The sequence below is a fragment of the Rana temporaria genome, chromosome 9 (genome assembly GCF_905171775.1).
Source record: "Rana temporaria chromosome 9, aRanTem1.1, whole genome shotgun sequence".
Classification (NCBI taxonomy): domain Eukaryota; kingdom Metazoa; phylum Chordata; class Amphibia; order Anura; family Ranidae; genus Rana; species Rana temporaria.
The window spans coordinates 112,465,967-112,487,197 of record NC_053497.1 but is presented as its reverse complement, the minus strand read 5'-3'; the positions used below and the strand labels follow the sequence as shown (position 1 = coordinate 112,487,197).

Below are 21,231 nucleotides of genomic sequence, written 5' to 3'. Positions count from 1 at the left end.
CACGAGCAAACATGTCTGCTGAAACTGGCCTGCGGGCCAGTTTCAGCAGACATGTTTGCTCGTGAGTATGGGGCCTAAGGCATACCCCTTTTCTTTTTGTGGCCGCAGCGCCCACAGCTACTCAATTTGTGTTGCCCCCTGCTTCTCAACAACTTGCAACGCTCCTTCCCGTTCTCAACTTGTGACACCCCCTGGCTTCTCAACTTGCGGCAGCACAACCCCCCCCCCCTGGTTCTCTGCTCCAGGGGGCCCATGCCTGAAGCTGTGTAAGGAGCCCCCAAAATTACTGATGGTGGCCCTGCTTACAATACACAAATATCAGCTCACTGCACAACCTGATGCCGAGAAGGAGTCTTAGGTTTGCCTGGTTCAATCCACAGGGATGCTTACAGCCCACAGCTCTATGTCCATGGCGCTTTACAGAAGGCTTCTGGCGTGCTGGGCTTTAAATCAGCCTATTGGCATTTGCACACAGATGCACCGTGCCTGCACACGGGCACAAGCAACCACTCCATCTGACCATAGAGAGTACAAGAAGCATGCTCCCGCGCACCAACTTTAATGGCGGCGCCCATGGTGAAGAGGAATGAAGAGCAGATCACTGGGGTTTCTTGTGGGACCCCTGTATGCGTTTTTTGTGGCAGAGCCTGCAGCGGAGGAGGTGAGTGGTGTTTAACTGACTGACTTCACTGAGCGTGTCCTGGATGGCTATGTAAGAATACACCAGGTATGTACTTAATCCCTCTAGTGGTTAAAACCAGGAAAGACATCCTACTCACAGAAGATAACATTTATTTAAAAAATTTGCTTACCTTATCCACGCCGCAGGAAAGCTACTAAAAAGTAGATCCAGCTTTCACCCATCACAGAGGGTATGTTTTGCCAACCTTCAAGTTTACCAAGAGTTCCTACTTAGAGGAACCTCATACCTGGACCTGTAGAAGACTCCGCCAGTAACTTTTCGTGCCACAGTTGTATTAGTACACCAAAGCCTGGATCCCAGAGCCCAGACCTCCGCAGAGAGACATTACAGGCAAACCTTGTTTCTTCTTTACACGAGGCCCAGGTACCACCCATCTTAAGCTTTTGATATCGGCCCGAGGTATGGATTCGGTTATAGCTCCTAGGCCTCCGCAGAAGACCATCAAAAGAGCTTTTTTTTCTTAGCACATGTTCAACGTGACCAACCACCTTAGACACTGGTGAAAAAACTGAGGTACTCTCCATTTGGGAGGAGTTATATAGGGGAGGAACTCAATTTTAATTGGGTTTACCAGTGTCCAATCACCTGTGGTGACTACATAACCCATGAAGTAATTAAAGGCTCTGTGTCCTGTGAAGTATGAGCAAGAAAGGCTAATTTGAATGTGTGCTGGGTCCCCTGTGTACAGTTTATGACCCATTCAGTCTTGTTTGCCCAGGTGTGTTTCTTTATGTCATGCAATATATCTTGTGTTAACGTGTGTTAGGATGTCCATTCAAATAAATGCAGTATTTTCTCTGATGCAGTCCATCACAATGTACAGTAGTGCAACATCGTGGATTGTGGTGCACTGTAATGCATGCGAGTCAGAGGTGTGTTGCCATACGTTAACATTAAAAAAACATTAGCTGCGCAACATGCAAATACTAGTATGGTACATTGCAATGATGTGCACACCAAAATAGACAGATGTGAAATGGCCCTAGGCAAATCTCCTGTCCATTGATTTGCTTAGGCTCCTGTGGTTCTACAGTGTACAGTACAGCGTTCTTCTGGCTCTGCCTGCTTTTCTAAGGTTTGCTCATTGTTATGTACATGTGGTGGCACCTGCCTGTATGGTAAGGACTGCATGAGACCAGCATGCACTATGCTGCTCAAAGCAGGGAGATAGAGAGTATGCACAGAAGTCAAATTTCAGCCTGTGTGCGCTATGAAAGAAAGCCCCCATCCACACCAACAGCATTGATTGAGAAATCTCTACTGTCAGCTATTGTATTAAAGGCAACACTTGCCTACCTGCTCACAGTCTTCTATTGCATGCGCAGCTCAGTGTGCATTCCCGGCCCACTCCAGCTGTGCTGAAATTATGGACTCTCTAAAATGTGCACGGAATAATGTTATTCCAGGACTGATCAATCAAGAGGCCGAAAACCTGACGTGACAGACCCAACAGGGGCTTTTGGAAGGGACTGCAGGGTAGACTCTTGCCTACTGACTATGGGCCCTGGCTTTTGAGGGGGCTCTATTCTCTGAATGTTGTGTGCCTGGAGTGGTATTGCTTTGGATTCAGGTCCATGTCTCCCCAAAACAAAAAGACTCTAGGAACCTAGGACCTGGATACAGATTTGGGGCCTCTATGCCCAAACCAGCATTGACTGCTTCAATCCCCCCCTGACTTAGACTCAGAGCAAATGATAACACAATCAGCTCGAAAAACAACCTGATACTAGGATCTCCTGCTATAATCCGCTTACTAAGGTGTCTTTCTCTCATAGTATAATTTCCCCATCATGTGCCTACTAGGTATGAATTTCTATTGTTAATTGTGTCACCTATTGTTTCTGTCTGTCTGCTATTCAACTTGGAGATTTGACTAGCATTGTGTCCACTTTACCTTGTTACCAAACTATTGTGGGATATTTATATGTTTAGGTTAATTAGCTTACTGTATATGTTTATGGTAGCTGTTCATTTGATGTACTGTTAGATGTACAGGGGGTCCCAGACTTACGAACGCCCGAGTTACGAACTGCTCCTTATGAACCGGACGCTGCAGGGACCCTCTGCCGCTTTGGGCGGACTGTCTGCTGTTCTGTGCATGCGTGGCCAGACGGAGCCTCGGGAAATGTCGTAAATGTCCGAAATTGGCCGTGCATGCGCAGAACGGCATTCGGCGGAACATTGGAAAACATCGGAAATGTCCGTAATTGCCGGTCTGCGCATGCGCGGCCGACTTACGAACATTTCCGATCTACAAACCGGAGGAAAGTCCCTAACAGGTTCGTAACCCAGGGGCCCCTTGTACTGATATTAATGTTTACAGTTTGCAGTGTTTAGGGTAATGTGATCAAGCTCTTACCTGATTTTGTGTGCTATATATTCTGTGCTAATTTACAATAAAGAGTCAGTTTCAGGTTGCACCTAAGCTAGTCTTGTCTAGTTCTTGAGTTCAATTCTCAGCTATAATACCAGGTTCCTGGTTCCAAAGTGGAGGAAGCTGTATCTTGGTGGGGCACCCAGGCTGGGTGCCAGGCGGTCCATCACACTTGGCACCCAGAAATAACTGGGGAGAAGATGACAGTGACCAGCGAGGAATTTAACTGCCGCATTGCTACAATGAGGAGGTGAGTATTTTGTTAAGTTTAGTTCCGTTTTAATAGGAAAGAGGGACATGGGGATCTGGTTTTAAAAGAGAATCACTCCTGTAATTTTAAGGATTTTTGGAATCCATGTACAATGTAATTATACAGTATACAATCTGCCAACAATCCATTTTATTTTTATCCAATCAAGCTGGCCCTCGCCCCTCTTTAATTCAAAGAAGATTTGATCAGATTGTAATTTGTGCTACCCTTTTAGACCCCAGGAAATTTGCATTCGTCCCTGAATGCATAGGACCCCAAATGCATAATGTATAACTCAATACAACTCATTGTATACAATGATCCTTCTAGTTTCCCTACCTGGCAGGCCCTTGTATGCTGATCATCCCCAAGTCCTCTGAACAGTCAATAAGTTTACAGTTAAATTTCTTATCTTGAAGGACAGTGGTGATATGACTCCAGTTGTGCTGAGCGACTGCTCCTCCAATTGCCAGGTAGAATCCATCCCCTGTAAAATGTTCCAGTCAGTAAAAGTTCAAATATCCGTTCTGTGCAAAATATCTGTTCTGTGCCCCACCAGTTACCTACTGATATCTGCCCCTTCTGAAAATATATGATTTGTTTACTAAACCTGGAGAGTGCAAAATTTGGTGCAGCCATGCATGGTAGCTTATCAGCCTCTAAGCTTCGACCAAAAGACAAACAAATTGGGAGCTGATTGATTTCTATGCAGAGCTTCACCATATTTTGCACTCACCAGGTTTAGTAAATAAACCCCTATGTGGCTGTCCTGTATAGAATTGTATGGTGAAGCTTCCAGCAAGGGATAAAATCTGATTGAAAGTAGACTAAGATCACTGGCCAATCAAGGACAGTAAAAGCAGCTGGCAAACTTCTAATATTAGTGAGAAATGCTGCAGCTGTATTAAAAACACATGCAGTGTGCCTAAATGTATATGGCAAGGCTATTTTTTTCTTTCGGTTTTAGACTATGAATGATGAATTGTTGCAACCTCTGTCCATGTTTTTTTTTTTTTTTTTTTGCTTTTTGTGACCTTTTATGGAGATTTTCAATCTATACCTAACTTGGAGGCACAACAGGAGAATCTTTCTCAGAGTGTATTTCCACTTCTACTTCACTTCCACTGCATTTGGTACGTGTTCCCATTCACACAACATAACTTTAAAAAGATGCTGCTTATGTTAGTACTTCCTTAGAAAATACCTGATTGATCCTGCCATTTATATTGGCTTCTTTAATGTTAGCTGCAATGCAATTGCTCCAGTTCCTGTGGGTGCACTGTTGCCTCTCTTAGTGCGCATGCTCCTCAAGTTTACATAGAGGAAGCAGTTTTCTTCCTATTTTTTTTACACTGGAGCAGGGATGGATTGGCCATTGGGACTACAGGGAGTTTCCCGGTGGGCCGATGGCTCAGTGGGCCGGCTTCAGTGACAGCGGACCGCCTCCCTTCCCACAGAGCTCACCTCCTCTCCCTCCCCACAGCACTCACCTGGGGGGAACAAAGAAGCATGGGGAGGAGCATAGGAGCAGGGGGGACGACAGAGGAGCATGACAGCTGACTCAACAGCTATGGCCTGGGAGTTTCTCACTTCTGCCTAATCTTGTCCCATAAGGGGGGGCACCGAACTAATTCTTTTCCCCGGGTGAAATAATGTCTAGCTTCCCCACTGGTACTGCCTATAAGAGTACCAGCCATTATACTCTAATAAATAAAACGGCTAGTGAAGGGGGAGAGGAGGCTTGGGTGGCCGGGGGGGGGGGGGTGCGGGAGTTGTCCGGCCGCCATGGGAGAGACCTGTCAAAGTGGGCCAGTCTGGATGAAGTCCAGGGCCAAATTTCTGTCCCAGTCCGGCCCTGCACTGGAGGCCTCTGACTCCTTCGTCACCTAAGGGAGCATCACCAACACATTAAATGGCATGTCCTCCCAGTCACCTCAGGCGCCTTCATCAGAGGGTTCTCAATTGCTCCTCCCCCAGACCGTACTGTGTGGTGGAGAGCAAGTTACAGATTTCAGGTGACCAGAGTATATAAAATAGACAAAATTAGATTGTTGTATTTAATGATTATCCGTGTGTCATTACCCTTCTATGTAATGTAAATGGGTGAACTGGGGAGTTACAGTTACCATATTTAACCCTGCCTGTACTGTGCTGGCAGATCTCACTATCAGTTGTAAACAAGACGATCACACAGTCTGTCCTAATAAAGGGTTAAAGTGTTTTTAAAGGAAAGACTTAAAAAAAAAAAAAAACCTGTAATGCTTACCTGCTCTGTGCAATGGTTTTGCATTCAGCAGCACTGATCCTCTTTTTTTCTGGTCCCCGCTGGCAGTCCTGGCTCCTCCTCTCTGCCAAGTGCCCCCAACAGTAAGCCCATTGCTATGGGGGCACTGGAGCAGCAACGCTCCCAAGCTGTACTCTGTGTGTCCAATCACACACACGGAGCTCAGCTCTGCCTTGCCCCCTACTCTCTCTTCTGCTATTTGAGCTAATGGAGGAGAGAGAGACCCTCATGCTCATCGCTGGATCAAGATAGGGCTCAGGTAAGTATTTTGGGGGTGGGCCTGCAAACAGAAGGTTTTTTAACTTGATGCATAGAATGTATTGAAGTAAAAAGTCTTGAGCCTTTAGAACCACTTTAAGGCTCTCAAGACGTGGGTGATATTGTATGTTATTGTTTTCTTAAAAAAATGTCTGTCCCTACATCTGCCAACTAATAGCATATTATAAGCTATTGTGAACAATTCCAAGCTTCCTACAGTCCTATTCATAAACAACTAGAAAGTTAAATATATTTTTAAATGCTTTTTATGTGTGCATATGAATGGTAACAAAACATAGTTGGAGTTTCTCAAAGCTGACTGCAAAAGTGAAAATACACTTTAAGTATGGGGAAATCCCCTCTTAGTTGTAACCTAAAATGCCCAGATGCACAGGAACATAGTTGAGAATTATTGCGGAAAGACATCCAAGATATAAATACAGGATAGATAAAATACAGAGGCACACAAACCCATGTAAAAGAAGTCTAGTATTGCATATAGACATTTAGGGATGAATCTAGGACATGCAGAAACATCAGATGGTCTTTAGAGTAAAAATATCAAATTGTCATGCAGCGTAGCCCTTGAACCGAGCACCACTCTGTGCTCCCATCAGAGATTAGAATGAAAGCTTCAAAGCCAGAGAAGGAACAGAGAGCCTTGGGTCGAGGTCATGGCTGCGTGCAGGGAATTGCCAGAGATAGGCACACTAATGGGGAATATATATCATTCAGTGTTCTACAAATCTGTGCCCCCACAATGCTTTCATATAACATTGATTAAATGGAACAACTTGGCAGGTCAACTGCAAAAAGATTTGAAGTATATGAACAATAAATCAAAGAATTTAGGTTTAGTATGTTAGAGATTGAAATAGGAAACAACTATCCAGATTATTCTCCGTCACAATGAAATATATTTTGCTAATTTTGTGTACTTTTTTTTTTTTTAACAATTTAAATAACCATTTTCTGGCTGGCAGATTTTTGAAGATGTGATACATAGCCCAGTAAAGCATGCAGTTGTGATAATTAAACCATGCAAGGATTAAAGAGGAACACCAGCTGAAACGTTAGTTGTTTCCTTCATCTTTCTGTATGTATCTGTCTGTATGTATGTCTATCTATCTATCTGTATGTTTATCTATCTATCTATATATCTATCTATCTGTATATCTATCTATCTGTATATCTATCTATATGTATATCTATCTATCTATCTATCTATCTATCTATCTGTATATCTATCTATCTGTCTATCTATCTGCATGTATATCTATATGCATGTATATCTATATGCATGTATATCTATCTGCACTTGACTAAAGTGGTTCACAAAGTAGCTGGGAGGCAAGCTGCAAATGGACCTTGGAAGAGGGCTCTTTGCACAAGGAATCTTTTGGGCTACTTCTAGAGGGACAGGGGTCAGATTCAGGAGCAAGGAAACACTGTGGCTGGTTTAAGAAGTTACATATTTTTTTGTCTGTCCTCTATCGGCATCTACTTTAGGACTTACTGCTGATTCAGTATATCTGTCCTCCTTTTTGCATGATTGTTGGGTATCTTGCATGCCTAAAGCCGTTCTCCAGTTTGACAACTGCAGTAAATATTAAAAAGACCCTAGTGCCTGGACCTTGATTATTGTCAGAGGTTTGTCAGTGATCTATTAGATCCAGACATAGGGCAGGTAGCCATGGGACAGGTAGGAGAGCCCACTTATTTCCAGTGTCTCCCTATGGAGTAATCACTATACATGCATTAGTCAGGATAATGGAAAACCAATCAGCAGCCCCCATGGAGTTGGCCATGTGTGTCACATCTGTGTGCATCCAATCAGAATTGCTTTCAGTTTTGGAATGCCACTTGAATGAGTTAACTTGTAAAGACAAATGTTTCTGCTGTGCCTTTGGCACATAGCTGTCTGCGATTCTTGCCGACCGCTAACTCCACTGCCTGGGGCGGTATCTAGAACAAGACAATAGGGAACATCAGTAAGATATGTAGCGTCCCTCATCTCTGCTGGAGCTGGGCAATAAACACAATAGCTGCTTGAATCGGTTGACCAGGGTCACTGAAAAACAAGATGCAGCAATCTGTACAGTTTCTGACTGGTTGATTTAAAGGGCCTATCCAGGCAGCAATTTCAATTAGGCACTGTAATGCTAATGCGGTTTTAAACTCATTTTTCAGTTCTTTATTACATGTATGTGAAAAGTCTTAAGCTGCATTTCGCAGTGTCTGAGGTCCTTATGTAGCATGCATCAGGTAGTATTGGGGTAACTCCAGGAGAAGCTTGCTCCCAATTTAACTTCTGCTCCATTTTAAAGTTGCGTTGTAAAATGTTGTTGAGTGCAGACACCACACCATGGTACCTTTCATTATTGTTATCATTCAGAAAAGTTTCTTCTATACTCCTCTCTGATTTTGATTATTTTTTTTTTTTTACTAGAGCTCGACTCCCCCTGACTTTTTTGCTAAATCCTGCCATCTGCAATTTCAATGTCTACTAAGAAAGCTTTGGTGACCAGTAAGAGCATGGTCTTTGGACAGAAGAAGAAGATGCCAGATGGCAGGCTGTACCCATGAAGTCCAAAGTCAAAGTCAAACCCACATTCGTTATTTGTGAATTTATGCAAATAAGAGATTAGGTGGGTTATTTTCTGCGATTAGTAGGGTGTCTCCTGTTTTTGTTGTTGCCCTTGTTTTCTATTTCAATCATTTTTATTATAATTTTCACCAAGAAAGGGAAAGTTAACAGTAGTAAATTCCAGCAGCAAAAATATACAATGAACCAAGTAAAAGTAGATAATAAATATCCAAGAATGTGCTCAGTGCTCATTAACTTACAACATGTTGTAAAATCAGACCCAATGATCATGGAATGTAAATTGAGCTCAGGATATCGTATGTGGATGAGTGCCGCCTGAAACCAGTCAAACAAGAGAGGAGAGGAGAACAATCTTGGGGTAAGGTAGCAACATAGCCAAGCCTTGAGGTTGTACCAAATTATATGCCGTTTGTGAAAAAAGTGGCATAGGTATAGGCTAATGTGCTCATGTAAACATAATAATGTGAGAGCTTAGTTTTCTGTAATGTTAAATAATTAAGAAATAAGAGTGGGGATAGGAATGAGTATACTAAAGAAAGGAAGGGGAATGAGGTGAGGGGGGAAAGTCTGCTCCCATCCTACTAATCCGCCACTATTCAGATGGTATTTGCTGTTGTTTTATGTTATTGTTTGTGAACCAAGAAATATCCCAGGTAAACTAAGATTATAAAAATAAATCAGTCCAGATTAAATCTCAGCTTCTTTAATCCATTGTAGTCAGAACCGCTGCATGGACTGTTTACTGTGGGCAGGCCTTTGGACACCAGCCACATGATTCCCATTTTTCATTTCCACCACAATTTCCACCATTTTTTACTGAGCAGCCTCCATCTCTGAAGACTGCATTGGTTGATGCTGGAACAAGAGGACACTCTGGGGTTGATTTACTAAAGGCAAATCGACTGTGCACTTTGCAAATGGAAGTTGCTCCAGAGCTTGGTATATGAGCAGAAGGTCTGCTTACTTCGAACATCCAATCACGTGCAAGCAAAAAATGCTATTTTTAATTTGTTTTTTACTTTCCTAGCACGTGATTGAGTACGGTTTGCACAGTGAAGCTTTAGCTCATTTGCAAGTGCAGTTGCTCCAGAGTCTATTTGCCTTTAGTAAATCAAATCCACTATGTCAGATGGCTCTATGGCAGCAGATGAGAATGCAAGCAACTCAAGAAAATCAAGAAAATCAGGTAAGCCCTGAATAAAATGCAGGTCAATCATCAGGCAAGCTTTGTCCCCTGAGCCATATCTGACCAGAATGTATATTTAAATTCTCATTACTACAGGTATGATCTACCTTAATACATACCTTCAAAGTCAGGTGCCAGGGCAGAGGGCGACTTCCCAGGGGTTATCCTACTCACTGTGAGATCACTTTCCGTTCCACCATTCTTGTTCAACATACAGGTGTATACAGTAGAACCTGCACAGGCAACAAGATCACTGGCTTAAAGTTATAGCAAACTTTAAAAAAAAAAAAAATACCTTAGGTGAAAGAACATTTACTATTTTGTAATGGTTATTATAATTATCCAAACCTTATTATTATTTTGTGTTTACTGTTATATAAAGGTTTCCTCTCCTGGGCAGGAAATTAGATATTTGACACTTTGGTACAGCCAATTGTTCTGTGGAATTACAAGAGTGAGAGGCATTTGCCCTCTTTCTGCACCACCATTTATATTTCCTGCTCTCCACCAATTACTCAAACAGAAAATCTACGTGAAACGCATTGGCCATGTTGAAACAGTATTATATACAGCATGGGTGCGCAACCTGTGGCCCTCCAGCTGTTGCGTAACTACAAGTCTCATGATACATTGCAAGCCGCTGACAGTTACAGACAAGACTCACAAAGGCAGAGGCATGATGGGACTTGTAGTTCTACAACAGATGGAGGGACACAGGTTGAGCACCCACGATATACAGTATGCGGCAAAATGTATTATGTGTTGGGTAAAAAGCAACATACACAAGACATCTTGTTGTATGCACCAAACATTGGCATGTGTGTTTTATGTGATAATCTGTGCAATATTTAAAATATTTATTTGTATTATTAAATTATACTTTATGTATATAAAGTATCTCACAAAAGTGAGTACACCCCTTACATTTTGTAAATATTTTATTAAATGACAACACTGAAGAAATGACACTTTGCTACAATGTAAAGTAGTGAGTGTACAGCTTGTAAAACAGTGTAACTTTGCTGCCCCCTCAAAATAACTCAACACACAGCCATTAATAACGTCTGTACACCCCCAAGTAAAAATTTCCAAATTGGGCTCAATTATCCATTTTCCCTCCCCCGTATCATGGGACTCGTTAGTGTTACAAGGTCTCGGGTGTGTAAAATTTGGTGTTAATCGCTCTCACTCTTTCATACTGGTCACTGGAAGTTCAATATGGCACCTCAAGGCATAGAACTCTGAGGATCTGAAAAAAAAAAAAAAGAATTGTTGCTCTACATAAAGATGGCCTAGGCTATAAGAGGATTTCAAAAACCCTGAAACTGAGCTGCAGCACTGTAGCCAAGACCATACAGCGGTTTAACAGGACAGGTTAAACTGAGAACAGGCCTTGCCATGGTCAACCAAAAAAGTTGAGTGCATGTGCTTAGCATCATATCCAGAAGTTGTCTTTGGGAAATAGACATATGAGTGCTGCCAGCATTGCTGCAGAGGTTGAAGGGGTGGGGGGGTCAGCCTGTCAGTGCTCAGACCAAACGCCACACACTGCATCAAATTGGTCAACATAGCTGTTGTCCCAAAAGGAAGCCTCTTCTAAATGCACAAGAAAGCCTGCAAACAGTTTGTTAAGGCAAGCAGACCAAGAACATGGAATACTGGAACCATGTCTTGTGGTTTGATGAAACCAAGATAAACTTATTTGGTTCAGATGGTGTCAAGCGTGTGTGGCTGCAACCAGGTGAGGAGTACAAAGACAAGTGTGTCTTGCCTACAGTCAAGCATGGTGGTGAGAGTGTCATGGTCTGGGGCTGCATGAGTGCTGCTGCTGGCACTGGGAAGCTACAGTTCATTGAGAGAACCATGAATGCCAAAATGTACTGTGAAATACTGAAGCAGAGCATGATCCCCTCCTTCGCTCCACGGCGCACTGACGTCATCACCCCCATCTGCTTGATCTCCATACGGATGGGTTTGCCTGTTAGCGTCCGGCCGGCGCTACAGACTTAAGGCTGTTTTTTCTTAACCTAACTAAGTTTTTACTATTGTTTTTACCAAATAAACACCACTGGTTTTACACTATATGAGGCATTTGTTTCCTTACATGGTACAACGAATAATGAGTATGAAAGCTGTGGGATCCATCTGAGGTCTTCTATACTACGGATTGGTTTGCTGTCAGTGGCTCGCTGAATAATACACACATGTTGGATTAGGTTCTATGGACCATTGGCTCTGGTAAGCAGTTTACCTCTTCATGGTGGTGGATATCACTTTGGCTTCAAAATCTCGTCACAGAGTTTAGCTGTTTGGATACAAACGGGTGTCTTTTTGTATTACACATATGGATGGACTCCTTCATTGTTTGTTTTAGACTTTCTTCACATGGTCATTTCAACGCTGACCTTTAGGATTTTCAATTTTGTTTGTTTTTCACATATTTATTAATTTTTGTTTATGGTTTGCTGGTCACTCATGTCAAACTGTACTTAGAGTGTAATGTATATGTGCACACCTCCAAGACAACCACTGCCTTGCTAAAGAAGCTGAGGGTAAAGGTGATGGACTGGCCAAGCATGTCTCCAGACCTAAACCCTATTGAGCATCTGTGGGGCATCCTCAAACGGAAGGTGGAGGAGTGCAAGTTCTTCTCTAACATCCACCAGATCTGTGATGTCGTCATGGAGGAGTGGAAGAGGACTCCGGTGGCAATCTGTGAAGCTCTGGTGAACTCCATGCCCAAGAGGGTTAAGGCATTGCTGGAAAATAATGGTGTCCACACAAAATATTGACACTTTGGGCCCCAATTTGGACATTTTCACTAAGGGGTGTACTCACATTTTTTGCTAGCAGTTTGATTATTAATTTCTGTGTGTTGAGTTATTTTGAGGGGACAGCAAATTTACACTGTTATACAAGCTATATACTCACAACTTTACATTGTAGCAAAGTGTTATTTCTTCAGTGTTGTCACATGAAAAGATATAATAAAATATTTATAAAAATGTGAGGGGTGTACTTACTTTTTTGAAATACTGTGTCTAACTATGTATTTGTATCCCAAGTACAGTGATACAAATCCCACATATTGTTTTCCATTCATTTTGTAATGATTAACGTAGTAGTAAACCCTGAGCATTTTTTGGCTTAACAAATTAAGCACAAAATAGAACATTAATAAATATTCCCTAGTGAACTTTGTGTTAAAGGGCCAGATTCACAGAGCAGATACAACGGTGTATCTCCTGATACGCCGTCGCATCTGTTGTTCTATCTATGCGACTGATTCATAGAATCAGTCACGCATAGATAGCCATAAGATCTGACAGGTGTAATTGTTTTACACTGTCGGATCTTAAGATGCAATACTGCGGCTGCCGCTGGGGGTAGTTTGCGTCGTAAACCAGAGTCAAGTATGCAAATTAGGAGTTACGGCGATTCCCGACGGTTTTTCGCGTTCGCTACGTCGCCGCTAGTCTAGTTTCCCGTCGCAAAGTTAGTCGGTTTTTTTGGTGCCTTAACTTTACACAGCAATCGTATTGCTGTATAAAGTATGGCCATCGTTCCCGCGTCTAAATTTAAAAAATAACGTCGTTTGCGTAAGCCGTCCGGGAATACGGAATTATGCTACGCGCGTCGCCGTTCGAAAAAATGACGTCACTTCGCGCAAAGCACGGCGGGAGTTCGGAAACGGAGCATGCGCGGTAGGTCCGGCGCGGGAGCGCGCCTAATTTAAATGGCACACGCCCATTTGAATTGGCCCGCCTTGCGCCGGAGGCCGCCGGCGTAGGTTTTCATCGCAAGTGCTTGGTGAATCAGGCACTTGCGATGAAAAATTGCGGCGGTATAACGTATCTACGATACGTTACGCCGCCGCTCTTCTATGTGAATCTGGCCCAGAGTTCTTGTGCCAGTACTTGCAATTTTCAACTATCAATGCTGCCGTCTCCTGCGCACTCAGTGCTCCTTCTCTGAACTTCCAGTTTTCACAGGAAACAATGAACAGAGCAATCTAAAGCCAGTCTGTTAGCTGAGAGGAAGAGGGAGGAGCATGAGAGCAGCTTGCCATCCTAGGCTAAGAGGCTGTGTGTTTCTAGTGATGCATACAATGTAGGGAGACACAATACGAGTCCCTGCATGCAAGGGTGGCTCGAAAAGGATGCTGCAAGAGAAAGAAGCCACCTGAAATAGGCAACCACGGGGGAAGAAGTCACGGCACCAGCGTAAACGGGAATAAAGATTAAAAAATACAAAACTGCATACCAAGTACTGCAAGTGAATAAGCATTACATTACATTACACCATTAGCGCAGCGCAGCTTAATTCCATTTATATTGTCTTTTGATGTTCTATCTAACATTTTTTGGCTGCAGCAGCATTCACATGTTATTGATTTCACTATTATTTATATTATTTGTGGTATTGTTTCATTATTTAGATCAATTAATTCCACACTATTACTGACCAGCGCAGTATCAACCCATTACACTAAGTGAATAAGCTCACTTTCAGAACCAATTGTTCAACCCCCATCTTCTTTGGAAAGGGAACCTGTGTTTTGCTGAAAATTGAGCATATACAGGGCTTCTCTCTTCACTCTGGGTGGCCAAACAGTTTAGTGGGGGAACACAAAGAATGCATTTATGCACATTTATAGATTAGAAACATATTTATGAATACAGGTAACATACGTACCTGAAAATCGTCTCTAGATTTGTGCAATGCCTGCAAAGCAGGAGTCAGCTTTGGTTGAGGCTGGGCAAGCACTGGAGGTTTAATTGCACAGAGCTGTCAATCTAACACAGGGTGCTGGCTGACAGATAGACAGAGATATGTAAATTGATGACCTCATTAGTGTGGTGATGCTTCTTTACTGTCCAATCTACAGGCTGGGGTTTGGGGGGGATCAGTGAGCCAGCTGTATACATGGCTGTACTGTCTGACAGGGGTTCTGGATCACAATTCTGTTCAACCAGCTGGGTGATCATGGACTCCTGTCAGACAGTACAGCCAGCTGTGCTTCACTAAAGTAAAGCGATAAAGCTTGCTCACTGATAAGACAGTTAACATATACCTCTAAATGACCTGTGCATTTATCTGCTTGCCTGGTCTTCTATAAATATTTTTTGTTTTTATTATTCCCTGAAAGATTTACACATGAACGTTATTAAAAGCTTTTTCACATAATCCAGCTCGTAATTTAGGAGACAAAAGTAAGGTTGTCTCTTTGGCACACGTTTGTACAGTGATGTTAGCGTCACACTTCTAGCTATCCTCAGAGAATACCTGGGGGCTTGTCAACATTTGCAGTAAAGAGCCAACTCGCCGCCTTCTTGGCATCTGGTCCAACAAGGTAGAACTTTCCAAAGTAGGACATGTCGAAGACAGCTGCGGCGTTCCGACACACAAGGCACTCGTTCCTGATCTAAAAATGACAGCGTGTCAAACACAACAGATGAACATTGATGGGAGGGGAAGACAGAAGAGATTGGGAGCTTTGAACACTTAGCAAGAGAAGCAGAGATGGAAATAAACTGTAAAAAAAAAAAAAAAAAAAGGAAAAAATGAGTCATTCTGAACTTTTTGTCAGGTGATAAAGATACAGAAAGGTTACTAAAAATAAATTGCAACTCTTTTCTGGCATGTTGCACTGTTCCGTACTACCAGCAAAGCGAGATTTGAATTAGAAAATTTGTTCCATTTGTCTTTTTTTTTTTCCCCTCTGTAAATATCAGGCAAGGCGCTGAATAAACCATTGAAATAAATTCTGTATAGCTGCAAATGCGGCAAAGTACATGAGCATGATATAGCAATGCTCCCTGACCTGTCACTAGTGGGTCTGTTACATCTTTTCTCTGGGTAGCAATCTCATAAGATACAGTACATGGCCTATGGTGACACATTGTGGAAGGACTGCGTTGTGTAAAGCCAATCAGCCGCGTATATATTTATTGGATGACCGCAAAGAATGACCTTTTGCAACTGGAGAGTGTTGTTTTTAATTGAATGATATCATCTCTGCTGACTGAAGACTGTGCTGTGTATATATATGTGCAGACAAATTTGACGAAAGCAGTCGATTTTCTGAAAATTTGTGATCAATCTATTTTTATATTTCCATGGAGTACTAGGTACTGCTTGTGTATGAATTGGCCTCAAAACAAACCACAGCATTGTGTTTGAATATAAAATATCCAATTTTCTCATACTACTTATGCTGTTGCGCTGCTTCTAACTGCGGGTGCTCATACGCAGATTTGAATTTTGGCTGCTGTGTGCGGCCACTCCTCCTCTTTAGCATGACATGGCTGAGCAGATCTGAATAAGCAAGTGAGTTTAGCTCCCGTGATGTGGAGAAAGATTCTTTCAGTCGGTTTTGCATAAGCTGTGCTCTCTCTGCAGGATCTAAAAGAGAGGACAGGTGACAGATGCCTAGTTTTTAAAGGGTCAGGAATGACTCCACACTCAGGAAGAGTGTAAGTATGTACATGCCCAGTGTTATTCAAGCCAAAACACTAAGCAAACACCATGGTGGCCATCCACAGTATAATGATGCAGAGAGCAAAACTAAATTTCATCTGGTCTTAGCCACCCTGTGCATCATCAAGGACCACTGGGAGAAAATGGGAAGAAGAGGACCTTGTGTGTCATTTAACCAGCCTGAAGACTTTGGAAAATGGTAAATTATATATAACATACAGAGGGGAAGGGGCTGTCTTGGGCTTTCTATTGATTGGAGTGTCTGCCATTGTTTCTACCCAAGGGCCTGGTATGGACCAGGGGGGACCCCACGCAGTTTTTTTCATCTATTTTTTTATTTTTTTTGCCTCCTTAGCAACCAGCTATATACAGTGTAAAAAACGCAAAATGCAAATCGCGGCAATTGGTGTCCATAAACGCGGCAAGCACCGCAAAAAGCACTGCAGAAATGCTCAAAAGCAACATGCATAGATGTGAATCGAGCCTTAGGTCTGATCTTTGACTGGGCCATTCTAACACATGAATATGCTTAGATCTAAACCATTCCATTGTATCTCTGACTATATGTTTAGGGTCGTTGTCCTGCTGGAAGGTGAACTTCCACCCCAGTCTCAAAACTTTTGCAGACTAAGGCCCCATACACACGATAGAATCCATCCGCTGAAAAATCCCAGCGAATGGGTTTCAGCGGATAGATCCTATGGTGTGTACACTCCAGCGGATCTGTTTCCGCGGATATTTATCCCCTGGAATGGATTCCAGCAGATAAATATTTGCTGACATGCTAAACAAATCTATCCGCTGGAATCCATCCCAACGGATGGATCCACTGGTCTGTATAGACCTGTATAGGTCTGTATACCAGCTTTCTTGTCCCTGCTAAGGAAAAGCATCCCCACATGATGCTGCCACCACCATGTTTCACAATGGAGATGGTGTGTTCAGGGTTATGTGCAGTGTTAGTTTTCCGCCACACATAGCATTTTACTTTTAGGCCAAAAAGTTCAATTTTGGTCTCACCTGACCAGAGCACCTTCTTCTACATGTTTGCTGTGCCCCCCACATGGCTTCTCGCAAACTGCAAACAGGAGATCTTATGGCTTTATTTCAACACTGGCTTTTTTCTTGCCACTCTTCCATAAAGGCCAGATTTGTGGAGTGCACGACTAAAGCCCCGTACACACGGTCGGACCTTTGTCCGACCAAAATCACATCGGAATTCCATTGGAGTAAAAGAGAACATGTTCTCTATCTAAACTCCAATGGAATTCCTCTGAATTTCCGATGAAAATAATCCAATGGGGCATACACACGGTTGGAATTTCCGATGGGAAAAGTGTGCACGGGGGATAATAGTTGTCCTGTGGACAGATTCTCCCACCAGAGCCGTGGATCTCTGCAGCTCCTCCAGAGTTACCATGTGCCTCTTGGCTACTTCTCTGATTAATGCTCTCCTTGCCCGGCCTGTCAGTTTAGGTGGACAGTCATATCTTGGTAGGTTTGCAGTTGTGCCATACTCTCCATTTTCGGATGATGGATTGAACAGTGCTCTGTGAGATGTTCAAAGCTTGGTATTTTTTTTTTATAACCTAATCCTGCTTTATAACCTACCCTAACTCCGCTAGATATACGTCGGCAGAATGGCACGGGCAGGCAAAGCAACATATATATACGTTGCATTAAACCTTCCCCCTAGCGGGCGCGCCCGCCGCTGTCTTCGTGACTGTAACTCGATGTCCGCCAGTGTCCCACGATCGCATCACGGAACATCAGAATGGGGAGATGCTTTTGTAAACAAGGCATCTCCCTGTTCTGCCTGGCCACATGTCACTGATAGTCTGCTTTCTCTCATCAGAAGCAGCGATCGGTGACATGTCACAGTAAGCCACACCCCCTAGAATCACTCCCTAGGACACACTTAACCCCTTCCCTCCCCCTAGTGGTTAACCCCTTCACTGCCAGTCACATTTATACAGTAATCAGAGCATTGTTATAGCACTGATCGCTGTATAAAATTTAAATGGTCCCAAAATAGTGTCAAAAGTGTCCGATGTGTACGTCATAATGTTGCAGTCATCAAAAAAAAAAAAAAAAAAAAACGCAGATCGCCGCCATAACAAGTAAAAAAAAAAAAAAAAAAAAAAAAATACCATAAAACTACCCCCTATTATTATAATTTGGACAGCCAAAGGGTCTGGGGCTGAAGTGGTTAAACTTCTGCACAACTTTATACCTGACCTGTCTGGTGTGTTCCTTTGCCTTCCTGATGCTGTTTGTTCACTAAGGTACTCTGATAAACCTCTGATGGCTTCACAGAACAGCTGTATTTATACTGAAATTAAGTTGCACACATGTGGACTCTATTTACTAATTAGTTGGCTTCTGAAGGCAGTTGGTTGCACTAGATTTTAGTTATGGGTATCAGAGTAAAGAGGACTGAATACAAATGCACACCACACTTTTCAGATATTTGCAAATCATTTTGAAAACCATTTATCATTTTCTTTCTTTCACTTTGTGTTGGTCTATCACATAAAATCCCAATAAAATACATTTACTTTTTTGGTTGTAACATGACGACAAAATGTGGAAAATTTCAAGGGGTATGAATACTATTTTAAAGGCACTGTAGATGCTGGCCAGGGTTAAAATCTGAACTAATTTGGCACCATACTACGGATCAGAAAAGCACATGAAGGCTTTTGGGGAATACTGCGATTTCTGTGAGAAATAATAAATACAAATATATCTGATGCTAGGTCCAAAGTTAACCAATAGGAACTAATCAGCAGTTGATGTTCCCTGTTGTGACCGCGATGCCCTGAATGGGTAAACTTTTAAAATGATTGGCTTTTGCGGGATACCGTGCTTAGAGCATCACAGCTGTTCTTCATGTTGCTTTAATAAATAAGCCTTTGCTGTACTCCAGATGCAACGTAGGTGAAAACCCTGCAGATTTCTAATTATAATGGGAATCCATCCACACAGCTAAGAGATTGTCAGGCTGTCATGTGGAATTTCTCCCGCTAACGTGCATTGTTCCTGATCTCAGGATCTTGTCAAAGCATGTGGCACAGAATAGAACCTATGTATTCTTAACCAAGCAAAGCTTCCAGGATTAATCGCAGCATTGAATGGCGGCACACAGCATCTCCTCAGCAAGAGGTGCAATTTGTCAAAGGGGTAGGTCGAATCTCATCAGTATCACCTCCTTTTTCACACATAAAACTAAAATAAAAACTAGACTGGGCTAGATATGAGCAAAAAAATAAGTAAAACTGCTGTCAAATGAATTGCAATGCAAAAACGGAAAATTGTATCATACTTACCAGTAATTTTCCTTTCCTGGTGCCTATCCATGGCAGCATACCTGTGACAAGCTCCGCCTTGGCTCCTCCCTCAGGATTAGTGAATATTATAAAAGAGTTGGTGAACACCACCCCCACATTCTCCGTAATATAGAAAACCGAGGGTGGGAGCGTATGCTGCCATGGATAGGCACCAGGAAAGGAAAATTACTGGTAAGTATGATACAATTTTCCGTTTTCCTGGTGCCTCCATGGCAGCATACCTGTGACAAATAACTAGCTGAAATGGGTGGGATACTGCTTAGAAGTTTATTACAAGGACATTATTCTCAAATATTAATAAATAGAGGAGGCGACGGCTGACTTGATAGCCTGTCTGCCGAACTCTACCGATGAGAGAGCTCCTGGGTCTACCCGGTAATGCTTCAGAAACGTGTGTTGGGACGACCATGTCGCTGCCCTACAAATAGTTTTGATTGACACGTTTGCTCTTGCCGCCCAAGAGGCAGAGACTGCCCTAGTGGAGTGCGCCCTGACCGTCAAAGGGGGATCCAGACCTCTTGCCCTATACGCCTTGTGGATGAGCTTCACGATCCATGAGGAGATTGTTCTTGCTGACGCCTCCTTGCCTTTGCTTTTCCCCCAGGGGATTATGAGTAACCTGGTAGAGTCTCTGAAAGACGCTGTGGCCTGGAGATAACATTTCAGAGTGGAAGCAATGTCCAGTTCGTGAAAAGAACCTGAGTCCTGTTCTAAAAACGTTGGAAGTGCCCAGGGTTCCGACATGGATAAGGATGATGCAACTTTGGGGATAAACCCTCGTACTGTTCTGAGTTCCACTCCGTCGGGGTAGAATACGATATGATTGTCGTCTGCTCCTAGAGCTTGGAGCTCTGAAACCCGTCTGCCGGAGGTTATGGCTATCAAGAAGGTAAGCTTCAAGGTTAAATTCCACAGTAATGCTGAGCCCGAAGGGGCAAAAGGCGGATTGACTAGGGATTCTAGGATGATAGCGAGGTCCCAGGTGGAAAAAAGAATGCTTAGTTGGCGGCCGGATCCTTCTGACAGCTTTGAAGAATTGGACTATAAGCGGAGCCTCGGCCCACTTCTTCCTGGTTGCCGATGAAATTGCTGCTACCTGTACCTTTAATGTACTTAGGGCAAGACCCACGCTTAGGCCTGCCTGCAAAAAATCAAGTATTTGAGAGGATGATGGAGACTCCGGACCGCAGCTTCTGCCAAACATGAAAGACCTGAACTTGTTCCACACTTTACCGTATATACTGTTTGTGGATGGCTTTCTAGCCTTGAGGAGGGTTGCAATCACTTCGCTGGAGCAACCTAGAGATTCGAACCTTTGCCTTTCAGCTGCCAGATGTGAAGGTTCAGCCTGCCTGGATCTGGATGGGTGTGATACCCCTGTGACAGGAGGAAGGGTATCTGCGGAACGCTGACTGGAGGCCGCGTACCCAGGTACATTGCCGTAGGAAACCAAGGACATCTCGGCCAGTATGGCAGAACCGCTAACACTATTGTGGATTCAATCATGATCCTCGCCAGGACTTTTGGGATTAGAGGTCGTGGAGGGAATGCATAGGCCAGATTGCATGTCCAGGGGGCTGCGAGAGCATCCACTGCTTCTGCTTGGGGATGCGGTAGACTCGAGATGAACCTTGGAAGCTTGGTATTGCATGCTGTTGCGAATAGGTCCAGCTCGGGAGGCCCCCACTGGCTCACTATCCAGTCGAAAATGTTGGGGTGCAGAGACCAATCGTTGGCA

The 21,231-nt window shown here is 43.2% G+C and overlaps 1 protein-coding gene across 3 annotated transcripts in view; it reads right to left on the bottom strand.

Annotated features, from left to right (window-relative positions):
- The window catches only part of SARDH (sarcosine dehydrogenase), a 185,320-nt gene that overhangs the window by 85,819 nt on the left and 78,270 nt on the right, over positions 1 to 21,231 (bottom strand). For all 3 annotated transcript variants that reach the window (XM_040324151.1, XM_040324152.1, XM_040324153.1), the window contains exons 14-16: positions 14,950 to 15,088; positions 9,783 to 9,896; positions 3,667 to 3,814 (exon numbers count right to left, since the gene is read on the bottom strand). In XM_040324151.1, the coding sequence (XP_040180085.1) occupies positions 3,667 to 3,814; positions 9,783 to 9,896; positions 14,950 to 15,088 (401 nt within the window). The remainder of the gene's footprint in view (positions 1 to 3,666; positions 3,815 to 9,782; positions 9,897 to 14,949; positions 15,089 to 21,231) is intronic.